Source organism: Lepisma saccharinum, chromosome 2 (assembly GCF_977018435.1).
Source record: "Lepisma saccharinum chromosome 2, izLepSacc3.1, whole genome shotgun sequence".
NCBI classification, from domain to species: Eukaryota; Metazoa; Arthropoda; class Insecta; order Zygentoma; family Lepismatidae; genus Lepisma; species Lepisma saccharinum.
In genome coordinates, this window is record NC_139230.1 from 202,391,872 (window position 1) to 202,406,842 (window position 14,971).

At 39.1% G+C, this 14,971-nt stretch overlaps 1 protein-coding gene across 1 annotated transcript in view; it reads right to left on the minus strand.

Annotated features, from left to right (window-relative positions):
* LOC145981016 (glycine receptor subunit alpha-2-like) overlaps nt 1-14,971 on the minus strand; it is a 358,476-nt gene that overhangs the window by 87,878 nt on the left and 255,627 nt on the right. The window contains exon 4 of the mRNA XM_083114116.1: nt 14,384-14,451. Within this exon, the coding sequence (XP_082970242.1) occupies nt 14,384-14,451 (68 nt within the window). The remainder of the gene's footprint in view (nt 1-14,383; nt 14,452-14,971) is intronic.

The following is a 14,971-nucleotide window of genomic DNA, read 5'->3' on the forward strand; positions in this document are numbered from 1 at the left end:
GAGTTCCACTCTCCCCTCCATGTTCAAGTAAGGTGACCAGGAAACTTGTTTTTGAGCAGGCCGTCGGAGGTGCCATAGCAATAGTTTATTATGGAATCCTACCGAGAAATCAATAGGTCTGGCAACACTGACGTTGGCCGCTCTGAAGGCTCCTTCCTCCTGTCTTTTCCCCCCACCCGCCAGCGCGATGGGGTCTGCGCAGGTTTCTTTCCTTGTGGTTCCACTATAGATAGAGCATGTTTTATCTGCTAGTACAAAACAGTACACTGTACTGACACGAACACATGTAAACATTTAGAGATTGTTGTTATGATTATGTGTTCATTACCATGTGCAATATATATATATATATATATATTAGGTTCCAAGTTCATTCTGGCTTCCCTGGGATACAGAATCAGGAGCATTAATGCAAGGCTTGGTATGGGATTTGTGCTTGGGAAGTTTATTGTACATAAAACTTCTCAGTTCAAATCCTGTATCAGCCAGCACGAAACTTCTTTCGATGCTTGCAAAATATTATGGATATCACTATTATAAACAAGAAGCACTATTTCCTCTATTGGCCACCCCTCAGCACATTCATGTTTAATTTTGTAACACTACTTATTATTTAACGGTTAAAAATTTGTGGTAGCAATTATTGTAAAACAAAACACTTTCAATATAGTTTATACATGAGAAGAAATTGTATTAGAACATAATTTTTTTAGATGAAATTGTTGCACCAAAGCATTCTAGTGTAAATAGGTAAACAGGTTAGCAAAGTATGCTATGATGCCAGGAGTTAAGGATTAAAATCCTTTCTAGGACATGGATGTTATTGTGGACATGGATGTCATCAATTTTAACATGTCATTCTTCATCCCCATCTTCATGATTAGCTGAAAATGGCAGAAGAGCAATGCAATCAATCAACAAATAAATAGGTAAAGAATATGTGAACAGATCATTTTTATTTTTAATCTATAATCCCATATGGCTCTTTCATTATTGTGTGATTTCTAATCCAAATTGGTTAAAAATGTCAACATTTCTTTTTTGTATCTACAGGAATGCATGGTTCATTCTGGAGTGTATCAAATTATGATGTGTGTAACTTCTAATCATTTCTTGACATTCTCATTGGATGCAATTTCTGTTAATTGGAGGGTAAGCAAATGTGATGCAAATTGTTGTTTTATACATAGATAATACATGAGCAGCTATCAACAGCTATAGCAGCTTGGTGTTACATGCTAAAAGCACCAAACCTACTCGTATATGCATCTGATAGCAGAAATAAACATCTGAATAGGTTAGGTTGGTTAAGTTTGATTTATTTCTGCTATCAGATGAAGGTGTGTCAGTTAGGAATGTCAGGTTTGGTGCTTTTCACATATATATCTCCAAGTTGATATAGCTGCCGCTAGCTGCTCTTAGATAATAGAAATGTATGGTTTTTGTTTGCCAGGTGGTGGCAGTACTGGTCCATCTTCTTGGCAACAGGCAGTGAATGACTTTCTGCTGAGAAATCCATACAGTATAACATGGGACATGAAAATCGTTCTGCCAAAAAAAAGTAACAAGTAGGCGAATCTGTTGTGTCTCCGTAGTATGTGCATTTAGTCTGAAATCAAATTTATATGTACAAATGTAGCAAGTAAAATTACAATATTTTATCCATCAATTAGAAGTTGAGCCAAGTTCAAGGCATGAAAAATTCATAAGCACAAAAACATTTGAATGTGTATTCTAAAATAATATATTCTTTAATATTCTTTGGCTGTGCCAATAGTTATTGACATTCGTAATCAATGGACATTGGACATAATTTCCGTTAGTTATTGCAATGGTTTGGATTTTACTTTGGTGGGTTCGATACCAAATGGAGGCACATAGTGATTCAGGTCCCACATAAAACTGTAGGCCAAGTCCCGATTAGCTGGAAATTTCTACTGTTTGCAATAGACACAATCTACTGTTATCAATTGTACTCTACTGTTTTCTTCAAAATCTACTGATATTCAATGATTTCCTACTAAACACGTTTCAGTAGACCTAATTTACATGTACAGTAGAGAAGCTACAACTGAAATATTCTCTCCAGCATTACTTGTAATAATGTATAATGTATGTAGATTGTAGTGTCTCTAGCTTAACATATTGGCTGTAAATATAAATTGCCATTCCTACTGATTAACAATTTTGTTTTTGTATCTATTGAATATCTTAAGCACAGTACATGTTTCAAAACACCTACTGATCTACTGAAAACACTAGACAGAATTTTCAGCAGGGCTATTTGTGCACAAAATTTGAACTAAAATTTAATGCCAAAATAACTAAAAATCGGACATTCACAAAAAGAAGAAAATCGACAGTTTTCACGAAAAATTTGGTGGGTGTATAAATTAATGCTTTCTTACTTACTGCATTACAGATAATGCATGGAAAATTGGCTGTCTTCATCACATTCTCAATTAAAAGCAAAACAGAAAAACATTCGTGATTGCCGCATATGTTTTGAACACTGACATATACGTAGAAGAAGGTAAAACATAGCATAATTACTTTAACTCAACAAGTATTTTCATTTTATACAAATTGTGGTTACGCGTGCATTACGATTACATCGCAGCGATTTCTTTTAACAAAACACCGTTCAATGCATTCTGCGTAAAGGTAAACAAACAACTTTTGCAATCTCGAAGTACAGGATAAATCGATAATGTGAAGGAAATAGCACAACTATGGATCAAAATATCGATCCTTTCCATAGATATTGATTAGTTTCGCCATGTTCACCACTTTCCTTGTAGCCGTGCGCTGTAGACAATTAAAGATATAGTCGATTCCTAGACGGTTTCGTGAATGCTCACCGCTCACGAGAAGATCCCCAAACGAGGGGTGACGGGGAGCGGGTGTGAAGGAAAGGACCGGTCCATTTGCAGATTTTAGGGGTAGCAGAAAGCCTTCCGCTGCGACTTTTCGAAGTGCGTGGGAGTTGATTTGCGTCAATCACACAGAGCGTCTGTCCGCAGCAACAGTTTGCTGGTTTTCTTTCAGTGGCCAGAATACTTTTGTATTGCTTATCCTGTGCATTATTTAGACTGTATTTCAAAGAATTTTAAAAGAATATACGGCAACGACTTTAGGGTTACCAGATTACAAACTTTAAAAAAGAAGGCATTTCTAGATTGCAAAATGTTGTTAAAAAAGAAGGCATTTTTAGATTGCAAAATGTTGCTAACTTTAGACGAAGACACACGTTTTGTGCTTACTGGTGTTTTGGTGGGCTTATAGATCACACACCCCTGTAAAATAATTTTACACCGTTTCCGTATAACTAATAATAGGCCTCATTGTCTGAATATTCTAATATGTATTCACTATGCTCCTAATATTATACGGTTGTAAATCTTGGTCTCTTACTTTAAAATAATAACATAAATTGACATTCTGCCTCGGAGTTTTTTTCTTCCAGGCCTAAAGTCAGGAAACCGTTTTTGTAAGACGTCACTAAAAACACATTTGCATTTTGGCATGGTTCAGATCGCTGATCGACAGAATTTCACTTCTCCACTGCCATGTAACAACAAGAGTACGGCAGTTAAAAAATACTGTTTATTTCTGAATTCTGTCATGAAACTCAAATCAAAGTAAGCCTAGGCGAATTGCATATTCTTACCTATTGTCAGAAACTTGCTGCTCACAAAGAGCCGCGGTAGATGTCACAAATAGTTTGAAATCAAAACCTCACGCGGCGCGGCGCGGTGGTGACAACAGAAGAGACGCAAAGGTCCAACAATTTTTCTTTGTTGCAAGAAAAGTTTATTTTCTTTGCGCTTGCAACTGAGAGTGTTGTATTTCTTTGAAACTGAAAACGGAAACAATATTAACAATTGTTTACTAATAACATTTTGTTACTAATCTTGAAGTTAAGCAGCTGTCTATACCCCAAAAAATAGGATATTTCCAAATTTTCCTAAAAACCCGCCCGGAGTATTTTTAGTACCCGAAAAACAGGATTTGTCCGGGTAAAAGAGAACTTCTGGTAACACTAAACGACTTGCGTCGCTGCACCGGTTACAGCGAGCCAACATATGTTTTTCACTCAGGGTGCACACCCCCGACCCTAATAGTGGAGTCGCCTGCTGCTACGTCACTTCACTTCCGTCAGGGATCTTCTCCTGAGCGGTCAGCTGTACATCTTTTACTACAAAAAACTGTATGATTATGTAGTCATTTTCGTGAATCGCGCCCCAGAACCTCATTGGCCTGCAACATTGCAGTTAACGGAATGTACTGCGTGGAAGTGAAATTGACTTTTGGGTGCCTTCTCGAAATTTCATCCCTTACACCCCAGAGAGAGAGAGAGAGAGAGAGAGAGAGAGAGAGAGAGAGAGAGAGGAAAGCGACAGATTGGTTGAAATACAAATCTGGGTGCTTCAGCACTTAGGCTATTTGCACCCATCAGATTATATGTAGAGAAGCGAATGAGAGAATGGCAAAAGTCAGAGAGAGAAGGCAGAAAGAGATAGAAACGGAAAACAGTGACAGAGGAGGAGAGAGAGAGAGCGGAAATAGAGAATTCAGAGAGAGAAGAAAGAAGGGAAAAGTAATGCAGAGACGATAGAAGGAAAGAAAGATAGAAAATAGAAAAGCTAGAGAGAACGGAAAGAAGAGTTTTGAAAAAAACAGGCAGAAAAAGAGAGAGAGAAGTAAGAGAAATAGCACAGGATCGATAGAGAAAGAATACAGAAGAACTGGCAGAAAATGGAAGGCAAAGATTATTTCGTATAGCGCTATCTCCACATCCCACAGATGCCTTTACGGTATGTTGCAATGAAAGGAGATAGCTTTACCCTTTTTTCCCTATGTAATAGAAATATCGCGGTGGTCCAGTCTGTAAGGCGTCTGGCTGCCGTGCGGGAGATTCTGGCCCGTTTTCCTGAGTACTGATTTCAGATAGGAATTTTTCTGACAATTTCAGGAATTTTTTTGGCAATGTCCGTACACAAATAACTCCTGTGTACATACAGGTCTCGATACGGACCGGTTCGTGAATATCTGGAACCTTCACGTTCCGTCTCTCGTCAGAAATGGTAACGGACCATTCCGGTTCGTTTATTTTGTTACATATTTCACCACCTTTTTGCTATTCAGTGTGAGCAAAATTGTTAATACTCTATTATTAGTATTTGTCGTGTCTTGTGGATTCGACTTTTCTGACAGTGATATTCTCCTGCACCAGATATTTACAAAAATTCGGTATCTTTTTTTATGGTTACTCATTTTTCTTAAGCTGAGCAGATATCAATATATTGTTGACGTTCTGAAGAATAAATCCAATCCTTGATCTTACGCAAAATAACATCATGGAAATATATTTCACTTGCACAAATTGATTCTCTTAATAATAAACATTATTAAGACAAAGTATTGAAGACACTTACAGTACCTTGGATTTTAAAAATCGCGGTTTGGAAGAACCATTCACGATTTCCGACTGTTCAAATTTTTAAAAGCGAAGAAAATGTATTTATATTATTTTGTTTGTGTAAATATTTTAATATTAACTATTATTGTAATAGAACTCGTCATTTCACTAGTCATTAATCTCTTCGCTGTAGAAGTCCGAGACGGAAAAACAAATCCGTTTTGTGAAAATTTCCATTTCCAGCTCTGCCTATGTTTCTATGATCTCATCCCAAAAACATGCCCCTTGAGACAAAACGAAATAATTCGTACTTCAATGTGAACGATTTCAAGGGGTCCCGGGTTCGATACCGTGTGGAGGCACATGGTACAGTGGTTTGGGTCACACTTTAACTGTAGGTCCAGTCTCGATTAGTCTTTCTGTGCATAAAGTGGACTTAAAACAACAACCCAATCAATCAATCAATGTATGTAAATGATTTAAACCTTGAACTTATAAGAAACATGTGCTGTCTTAATTCGTAGAATAATTAGGTAGTCATATAAAGTACATTTATATGATTTAATAATTGTAATACATGTCGTAACAAAGAAGAATATTTCCAAATAAGCAATGATAAAAACGACTCCCAAAGTGATTTTCACATATCCTTCATGCATTGTGAGATGCGGGCATGTCACACACTCACTACATAATACTTCGTATTTCAACACGAAGACTGTATCATCCAATGTAGACTCGTAAAGACGTTTTTCCCCCATTTGAGATTTGTTTAATCACTGCAAATAGAAGGAAGCTGTATTTCATCTGCTGAAAGTAATATTTTCCTCCACCAAGCGGAAGCGACTTCCGTCGGGGGAAAAGTGGCCTCCAGCAATTTGTCAAATCCTCTACGAACTTGAAAGGAGAGGTCGGGCAGTTCCAAGGGGAGCCATATGGATGGAAAGCAAGTCGAAAGAGTTTTACAACATGGATTTTGCTTTCGAAATATAGACTATATTTTTAATCTTTTCCCCACGCATGATCTCTTGGTGGTAGATCGTACACTGCTTGTCGGCGAGCAGTAATATAGTATACTTCCAAATACCTTGATGACATTTTTATGTCCCAAATTCGTTCAGCTCATTTGTGAAAATTTAACAACCGTAGCAAGCTCCAAATGTAAATAGTTCTATTTATAGTAGTGAGAGACTGACATCAAATAATTGCTGATACTGATGAAGTATCGATATAAAATTAACCAATGTTGTACCGATCCAATATAACATTTCAAATCAAGAACCTAAATAGTTCCTTCTCCTCGTTAATTAATATATACAGTCAGGTGACTGCAAAAGATTTGGCATTTGCCGAAAGAAAGCAGATAATTATGCCGCATGGCTGTATACATACATAATAAAAAAGTATCGTGTTTTGATGATTCGGAACTTCAAAATGAGGTACAAAGAAGAAAAATATATTACCGAAAAAAAATTGTTCGTCTGAATGCTTTTTATAAGCCGTAAAAGATTTGTCGGTGCTGTGACGAAATTCTGTGAGATGTAGGCACATAGTGGTTCGGATCCCCACTTTAAATTGTAGGTCCAGTCCAATTAGCCTATCTGTGCATAAAGTGTACACAAAATAACAACTCAACGAATAAATTCTATCAGTCAAATGGTATCTGAACCTTCACCGTGGATAGAACCACAACGCCATTGGGGAGGTCTTGGAGGCCATGCCATGTAGAGGAATGTACACTCTGTGTAGGGAAGAAAAACGGTAGAGGGGGGAAGATAGCGAGTGGGCCAAGCACAACACTGCGCGCTACTGCAAACGACTGGTAGCTGCAGCGGTGTTTCACCCTCCATGCACTCACTTCTCCGTTGGTAGAGCCTGAGCAGAGGAGTTGTTTTCGTTCGCTTGCTCCAGAGGTGCCAGGGACAGTGTTGAGGAAGAAACCACTCATTCTCAATCTCATCCAAGGTGGAGACTGTGTGATCAGTATCCTGCGCCAGCTACCTTTACTCCCGAATTTCTCCCATAACTACCCATTGCTGAGAAGCTCATGTGTGCTCGGAGTCGCTCGTGCATGAAATCGATAGACAAAATTATGCCTGAGATCGCTTCAAAAATATAACTTGTGCCTGTCGAGCGGCAGTCAGACGCACTATCTACAGGACCACCACAGCTCGATATTACACACAGACAACATCGCATCGACGTAAGAAAAATATCAAGTGTTTCAGAATGATAGGGTACTCGAAAAGAACAGATGATTCGTTTACTGAAAAAAGTATTAGACTTCCCTTCTACTTCGTAAAATATACTTGTAAATTTCGATAAATATAAGTTTAAAATATATATATTTTTGAAAGTTTGGTCAGCAACCAATTTTACAAGCAATATTTTTCGCATGACCTGAGAACACGCACGCAGCAGAACCCTTTCATTTATCTTGCACGTGAGCAGCAGGGATATTTCATGGAAGAATGATCATTACAAAGCATAGCTTTCCTTTCCACTATCGCTCCTTCTTCCATTATTTAAATCTGTACAGATTTGTAAAACTGCTTCACATGTTCTCTCACCGTAGGCTACCCCAGTAAACTGGACGTTCGAAGCAGACGACAAACGAGCTCTCTCTAAGTCGTGACGTATTAACATGGCGGGGTGTGTTTTCAGCGCAACGCTAGCCTCGCTACTTTGGAAGTCTCGTTTTTGCCTTAAACTGGACGCAGGGAAACGCGAGAACTTGCAGGGGTCATTTTTACAGGGGTCATTTTTTCATTTTAAAAAAATTGAGTGGAAATGTCCATTCGTGCTCGCAACTCGTGATGTTAGAAAAATGTACATTTTTAAAACCAGCATTACTATCATACTGAGCTGTTTCCGGGCCAGATGATTGCGGGGTTCTTGTAAAAGACTGGTGACGTTTTGTTTTATCTACATTTAAGCGGGGATGGAGGGTTGTGGATTCAACAATTTCTTCTTCTTTTACTCTTCCCGTCTGTGTAAGTTTTCTATGTGACTGTTGGTATCGGCCGATACGGCAGCGACTTGTTTTCATTGCAAATGACAGGGAATGATGGACATCACAAACAGAGCCGGCCAGATGAGCGTTATTTTAATAACTGTGTTTGCATACACATTTACGTCGTTTTTCCCCCTATCAGGTTAACCAAAACGACAAGAATGAATATTGCTGACATGAAAGCGAAGAAGAAGCCCAATCCACCGATTTTTTTGTGTAACTGCTACAATTTAAAAAGTCTTTAAACGTTTCAGTAACAGTTTGCTTTTGCATCCTCTGGTTCTAGAGAGAAGTTTACATAAAGAACACCAAATGGAACAAGACATTTTAAAGTTTTATAATGCTACATGAGAATAATTTGGGAGTTACTTAATGTCATTAAAGAAATATGATGTGATGACTTAGTATGACTCGGTAACTAGCATTTGTTATTTTCAACTGGAATTATACAAGTATCGTTATCGTCATCGGTATTGGCTCAGCCCTTATCATAACATTGAATTATTTGAGAATTACATTTCATCCAAATAACTGTTTGGGCTAATTACTGACGAGCGTTGTTGTCTATTGCCAATATTTGTAATATACAACGAACTTAGGAAGTCTCAGAGGTTGAAAATTCGGCGTGCCACCCTACGAGGCCACCTCTACTATCTTCGAATTTTGGGTTCCAATATTCACATATTTAGTAAATTAACCATAACGACGTAAAATAAACAACAAGAACAACAGAACATCACTCTAGAGTGAATAAGAAAACAACCCTAAAACATCCGAGGTTTGGTGATGAAAATTTCCATCAACTGCGCATCGGCCATATAATGCTGCGTGAACTGGTGAAGTGTATCATCAATCTGGCCTGTCTCTTGAAATTTATTGACCGAGGATCTGGGATAGCTTATGCCTCGGATCCCGCTCAAAATCCTCGGATCTTGGCCAGTCCATCAAGGCTTCTTCTCGGAGTTTAGAGCTCGTGGAAGTTCGTCGGCTTTCTTCAAGGTAACTGCAGATGCTCGTTCATAACATTCACGCGAACCATTCGCTCAATTCCTGTAGAAAACTATCGGGTCTGTACAGTGGCGCAGGAACGTTTTTCATTTGGGGGGTACAAAATTCAGCCTCCCATATATATACAGGGTGTTTCTAAAGGTCGTTTACAACGCTTGGGAGGTGATTCCTCACAAGAAAACAAGCAAAAAGTTTAAGTTCCATTTTTACGACTGAGGCTTCGTTTCCGAGATAGAAGCCTCGCAAAAGGTGACAAAGTGATCGTCACACCTAACTGGGACGAATACTATAACAGATAGAGAGGCGGTTCCAAGGGAATCATAAAGGAACCGTATGTGCTTAGTCCGGAAGTCACTATAAAAAGTTCACTGCACGCATGCGCAATGGAGTCCTCAAAGGAATTGAGGATTTCCAGCAAGAACAATGCATGGAAAAGTTATGTAACGCAGCAAGAAGGACCGTGACAATGCGAAATGCGTTAAAGACAACACATCCCGACCTCAAAAATCAAAACATAAACACGGAACACAAAATCCGAAAAGTTGAGCACGGTTGCATACCCCAGTTACACGCGAGAAATGAACGAATCATGTCATGTGGCATACGAGAGACACATTACTCCACCAGGAGGAGGGAAAGAAAAACACAATATCAGATGATTACGACAACGTGTATTTTTACACGCGACAACTACGTAATATCCCCCCCCCACACACACACAACAAACAACAAATGCTACAATGTCTTACACACAGACCGTGTGTGTCACTGTACACCAACTGAAGATGTCACTTTCACCACACAAAGGGGGTGGGGAGCAATACCAAGAGTGTTCGCAAGCGATCACGGTGACGTAAAAGAGACCAGTTTTGAAAGCGTTGCGCAGGCAAGTCTGGCTCTCGTAGTCTACGTTTGACCTTCATGACTGCTGTACCCCCGAGAGGAGCTCGAAGGGTTGGCTCTCTTTGGCAGTCGTCCCATTCGTGTTGCAGGTGCTGGGATATGATCAGCAGTTCGCTCTAGGTTGTCATACGCATTGAAGAGTACTAGTATGTTGTATTGGAAGAAGTTGACGTGGTGGAGTGGGCAAGTCAAATATCGCAACAATTGGTCTGTGGTGTTCGTACGGTGATACGGCCAATTTGTGCCAGTGTTAAACAAAGATGATACTTTGCAGTTCCAGCTCCCTATTACTCAGATGGCTGCGTATACGACCCAGCAGCTAGCAGACATGCATCTCATGTATGGGGAGGCACGTGGTAATAGCCATGAGGCAAGGCGTCTTTATGGAGAACGCTTTCCACATAGACGTTTACCGTCTCACGCCTTCTTTCAGGTAGTGGACAGTCGACTGCGTGAAACAGGGTCAGTGTTTCCACCGCGGCAAGAAGTTGGAAGACCCCGAAGTGTACGCACGCATCAGTTTCCAGAAGATGTGTTAACAGCGGTCGCAGAACATCCTGGCACCAGTACGCGCGTGCTCGCTTGGTCACGAAACACGTCTCGTGTGAATGTTTGGCGAGTGTTGTCAGAGGAAGGAATGCACCCGTTTAAACTGCAGAAAGTAAAGAACTGTTACCTCGTGACTTTTGCCCTCGTATGGAGTTTTGCCAATGGTTGTTGCATCAGCTGGACACAAACCCTCACTTCGGGGCAAAGGTATTGTGGACAGATGAAGCCATTTTCACCAGGATGGATGTCTTCAATAGTAGAAACAGTCATGTGTGGGACTTTGACAACCCTCATGCACTTTTTGTGACCCATCAACATCACAGGTTTTCAGTGAATGTGTGGTGCGAGATAGTACATGATCATTTAATTGGATCATACATTCTCTCTGTTCGAATAAAATGGTCGCACGTATCATGCATTTCTTAGTGAGGTTCTGCCTGAATTGTTGGAGACCGTACCTTTGGCACTGCGGCAAGAAATGTGGTACCAACACGATGGGGCACCAGCTCATTTCGATCGTAATGTACGACATTTTCTGCATTACGAGTTTCGCAATAGGTTCATTGGTAGGGATGAGCCTGTGCTTTGGCCACCGAGGTTGCCAGATCTCAACCCTCTAAATTTTTTCTTCTGGGGAGAAATGAAAACCCTCGTATAAGACACATCTGTCACATCAGCTGAGGACCTCGTTGCTTGCATCAACGTCGCCGCCGCGACGGTAGCAGATACATCTGACTTTTTGCTCGTAGTCGACAATCCTTCATTCGTCACTGTCATCTCTGCGTAGACGTGAACGAAAAAAGCAAACACCATTCTAATATATCAAATAAAATAATTTATATTAATATTAATATAAATTTTTAAATCCGTCCGTGATTATCGTCCTCGGCAAATCCCAGTGACAACACTCTTGGTATTGCTCCCCCTTTGTGTGGTGAAAGTGACATCTTCAATTGTTGTACAGTGACACACACGGTCTGTGCGTAAGACATTGTAGCATTTGTTGTTTGTTGTGTGTGTGTGTGGGGGGGGATATTACGTAGTTGTCGCGTGTAAAAATACACGTTGTCGTAATCATCTGATATTGTGTTTTTCTTTCCCTCCTCCTGGTGGAGTAATGTGTCTCTCGTATGCCACATGACATGATTCGTTCATTCCTCGCGTGTAACTGGGGTATGCAACCGTGCTCAACTTTTCGGATTTTGTGTTCCGTGCTTATGTTTTGATTTTTGAGGTCGGGATGTGTTGTCTTTAACGCATTTCGCATTGTCACGGTCCTTCTTGCTGCGTTACATACCTTTTCCATGCATTCTTCTTGCTGGAAATCCTCAATTCCTTTGAGGACTCTATTGCGCATGCGTGCAGTGAACTTTTCATAGTGACTTCCGGACTGAGCACATACGATTCCTTTATGATTCCCTTGGAACCGCCTCTCTATCTGTTATAGTATTCGTCCCAGTCAGGTGTGACGTTCACTTTGTCACCTTTTGCGAGGCTCCTATCTCGGAAACGAAGCCTTAGTCGTAAAAATGGAACTTAGACTTTTTGCTTGTTTTCTTGTGAGGAATCACCTCCCAAGCGTTGTAAACGACCTTTAGAAACACCCTGTATATATATATACACACACACACACACACACACACACACACACACACACACACACACACACACACATACTACTTCACAGCTTCACAGGTGCGTATCTGGAAATACATTTCGAGGGGTCCAATCAAGTGTCGCAATAATAAACAAATAATAAATAATAATAATAATTAGGATAATTATATTTAATTAAATTAAAATATTAATTAATTAAATATGTACATTAATTAATATTGCATTGTTATTATTACATGAATTGGTAAAAGATAGTAAAAGAATAGAAATATAACAGCACGTATTCATTATCTAGCGTACGTGTAGTTAAGATCGCTTTGGTAATTGTGTTTGTATTTTTCTTAATTTACGTCGCTTACCTGCCCCTTTAGGCTAATCGTGATGAAGATGATTAATCGTGATGAAGATGATTAACTGAAATTTATAAAGGGACACGCACAAAGAAGAACACCCATGCCCATGCTGAGACTCGAACCCGCAACCTTCGGTAGGTACATCAAGTCACTCGGCAACAAGACCACCAACTTCGGTGACTCAAAAAATACATGAAATAAAGCGCACATCCAATATACTTCACCAGAACTCACGGGAAGCTCTCTAATGAATTCATGTAATTAAGAAAATGTACGGAAAACTTGAAATCATATTTTGTACTTGAGATAGGCATGGAAAAATTGAGCTCACTGGGTGTACTTGAGGAAAAGTCAAGGATAATATCTGAAGCCAACTCTCGTCAACAAGGAAAAGGAACGACAAAAATGGTTTAATCGATCGCCGACATTGAGAAGAAGCCACAGAAAATCTATAACAAACTAAATGGTTGATGGAACGAGCCGTAAAGAACTCATAGTTACGGATGCAATTGCTGAAAGGACCAAATGAAGTCTCAGTATAGAAGGAATATTTTAGGTGCTACGAAATGCTCCAATCTCAAGAAAGTTTCTTGCATTGTCTTCACCGGGTTAAATGTCTGAAATGTTGACCATTTCCTTGCCTACTTTCACTTCGCTGTTAGATGGGGCCTTTGTGCACTTCTTAGAACATTATGCAACCAAAATATCCTGCCACCTTCAACAATGATGACCGTAGCGTCGTATAAGACCAATTTCATGTTTTTATAGGGAACCTCACGACATTATTTCGTCGCAAAAAACGTAAAAGCTGGCAAGTTGGGAAGGATTTCCTGCAATTTGTTCAAAGGCGGGATGGAATCGTTTTCAAAAGGGTTGAAAGCAAGATAAAAGTCACATCAGGAGCGCAGTAGAGGAGTTTATAGCTTGATCTAAAAGCCCGTTCCATGTGCATAAACGGAGACAAGTACCTCTTCAAGACTTGAAAATAACTCTAGTTATGCACCAGGAATAATAAGAAACTCGATTTATTTTCAGAGTAAATGCTACAGCTACGTATTACTTGGGAGGATCTAAATGCAACGAAGCAAAAAAGTTACAGGAGACAATGCAATTTCTTATTATTTGATTAAATAAATACTTCTCAGAATACAGTTTTATTGTTTATTCCACAAATCCTAGAACAAAATGAATACTTAATATCAAAAGTAACACAGCTACAAAATAATTTTGTGATGGTTTGTTGCGCGTCGTTGTAAAAGTTACTTTAGAGTCAACAGTTGAACGTTGCACACATGAATTTACACCTACCTGTAAATGCAAATTCACACTTTGTGTAATTTGCATTCCTTAGTGTTAAAATGTATTTGCTAGAGACATTTGGTGAACGCTGTACCTTAATTGAAATATGCTATCTCCTTATACATGCATACACACACACAAATATATAATATATATGTATATATATATATATATATATATATATATATATATATATGAAGTAAAATTATGAATACTTACCATAGAGCTTTCATCGATAGAATCTAGGCTCATCACAGTCACGTGGAAGTGCACGAGAGTTGGATTGTCTGGAAGAAAATTCAAAATATTACTGACTGTGCTGAGACCAATGTCACATCATATAAACAACACTAGAGAAAGGGTGCACATTCGGAAGTGTATTCATATTGTAAATAAACTTTATGAGTTTCTTTCTTTTACTACAAGTCATTCAGCTGTAACTGTTATTCCTATATAATATACCTTTGTAATGTTGGGAATACTTTATGGCCAGAACTAAATTTATTTATAAGTATGCAGGTAGCAAGTCTTACACCACATTCCACCTTAAACTTATTAATTTTGGAATTGTATTATATACATCTTGAGATTAATTCCCATGATGTGAATGAATTATGGAAGGACGGATACACGAAACTCGAACCCAAAACCTTGGAAGAGCCTCGACCATAACTTTGCAATCAATTTGAAACGTTCCATTTATTAAAATATCTGACACAAGTTGTTGGCAGAAGTTAGCAGTCGCTACGATCAGCAATATCGCTAAAATGGATGGAGAAATTTCTCTCCGCCTTATACCCACGATTT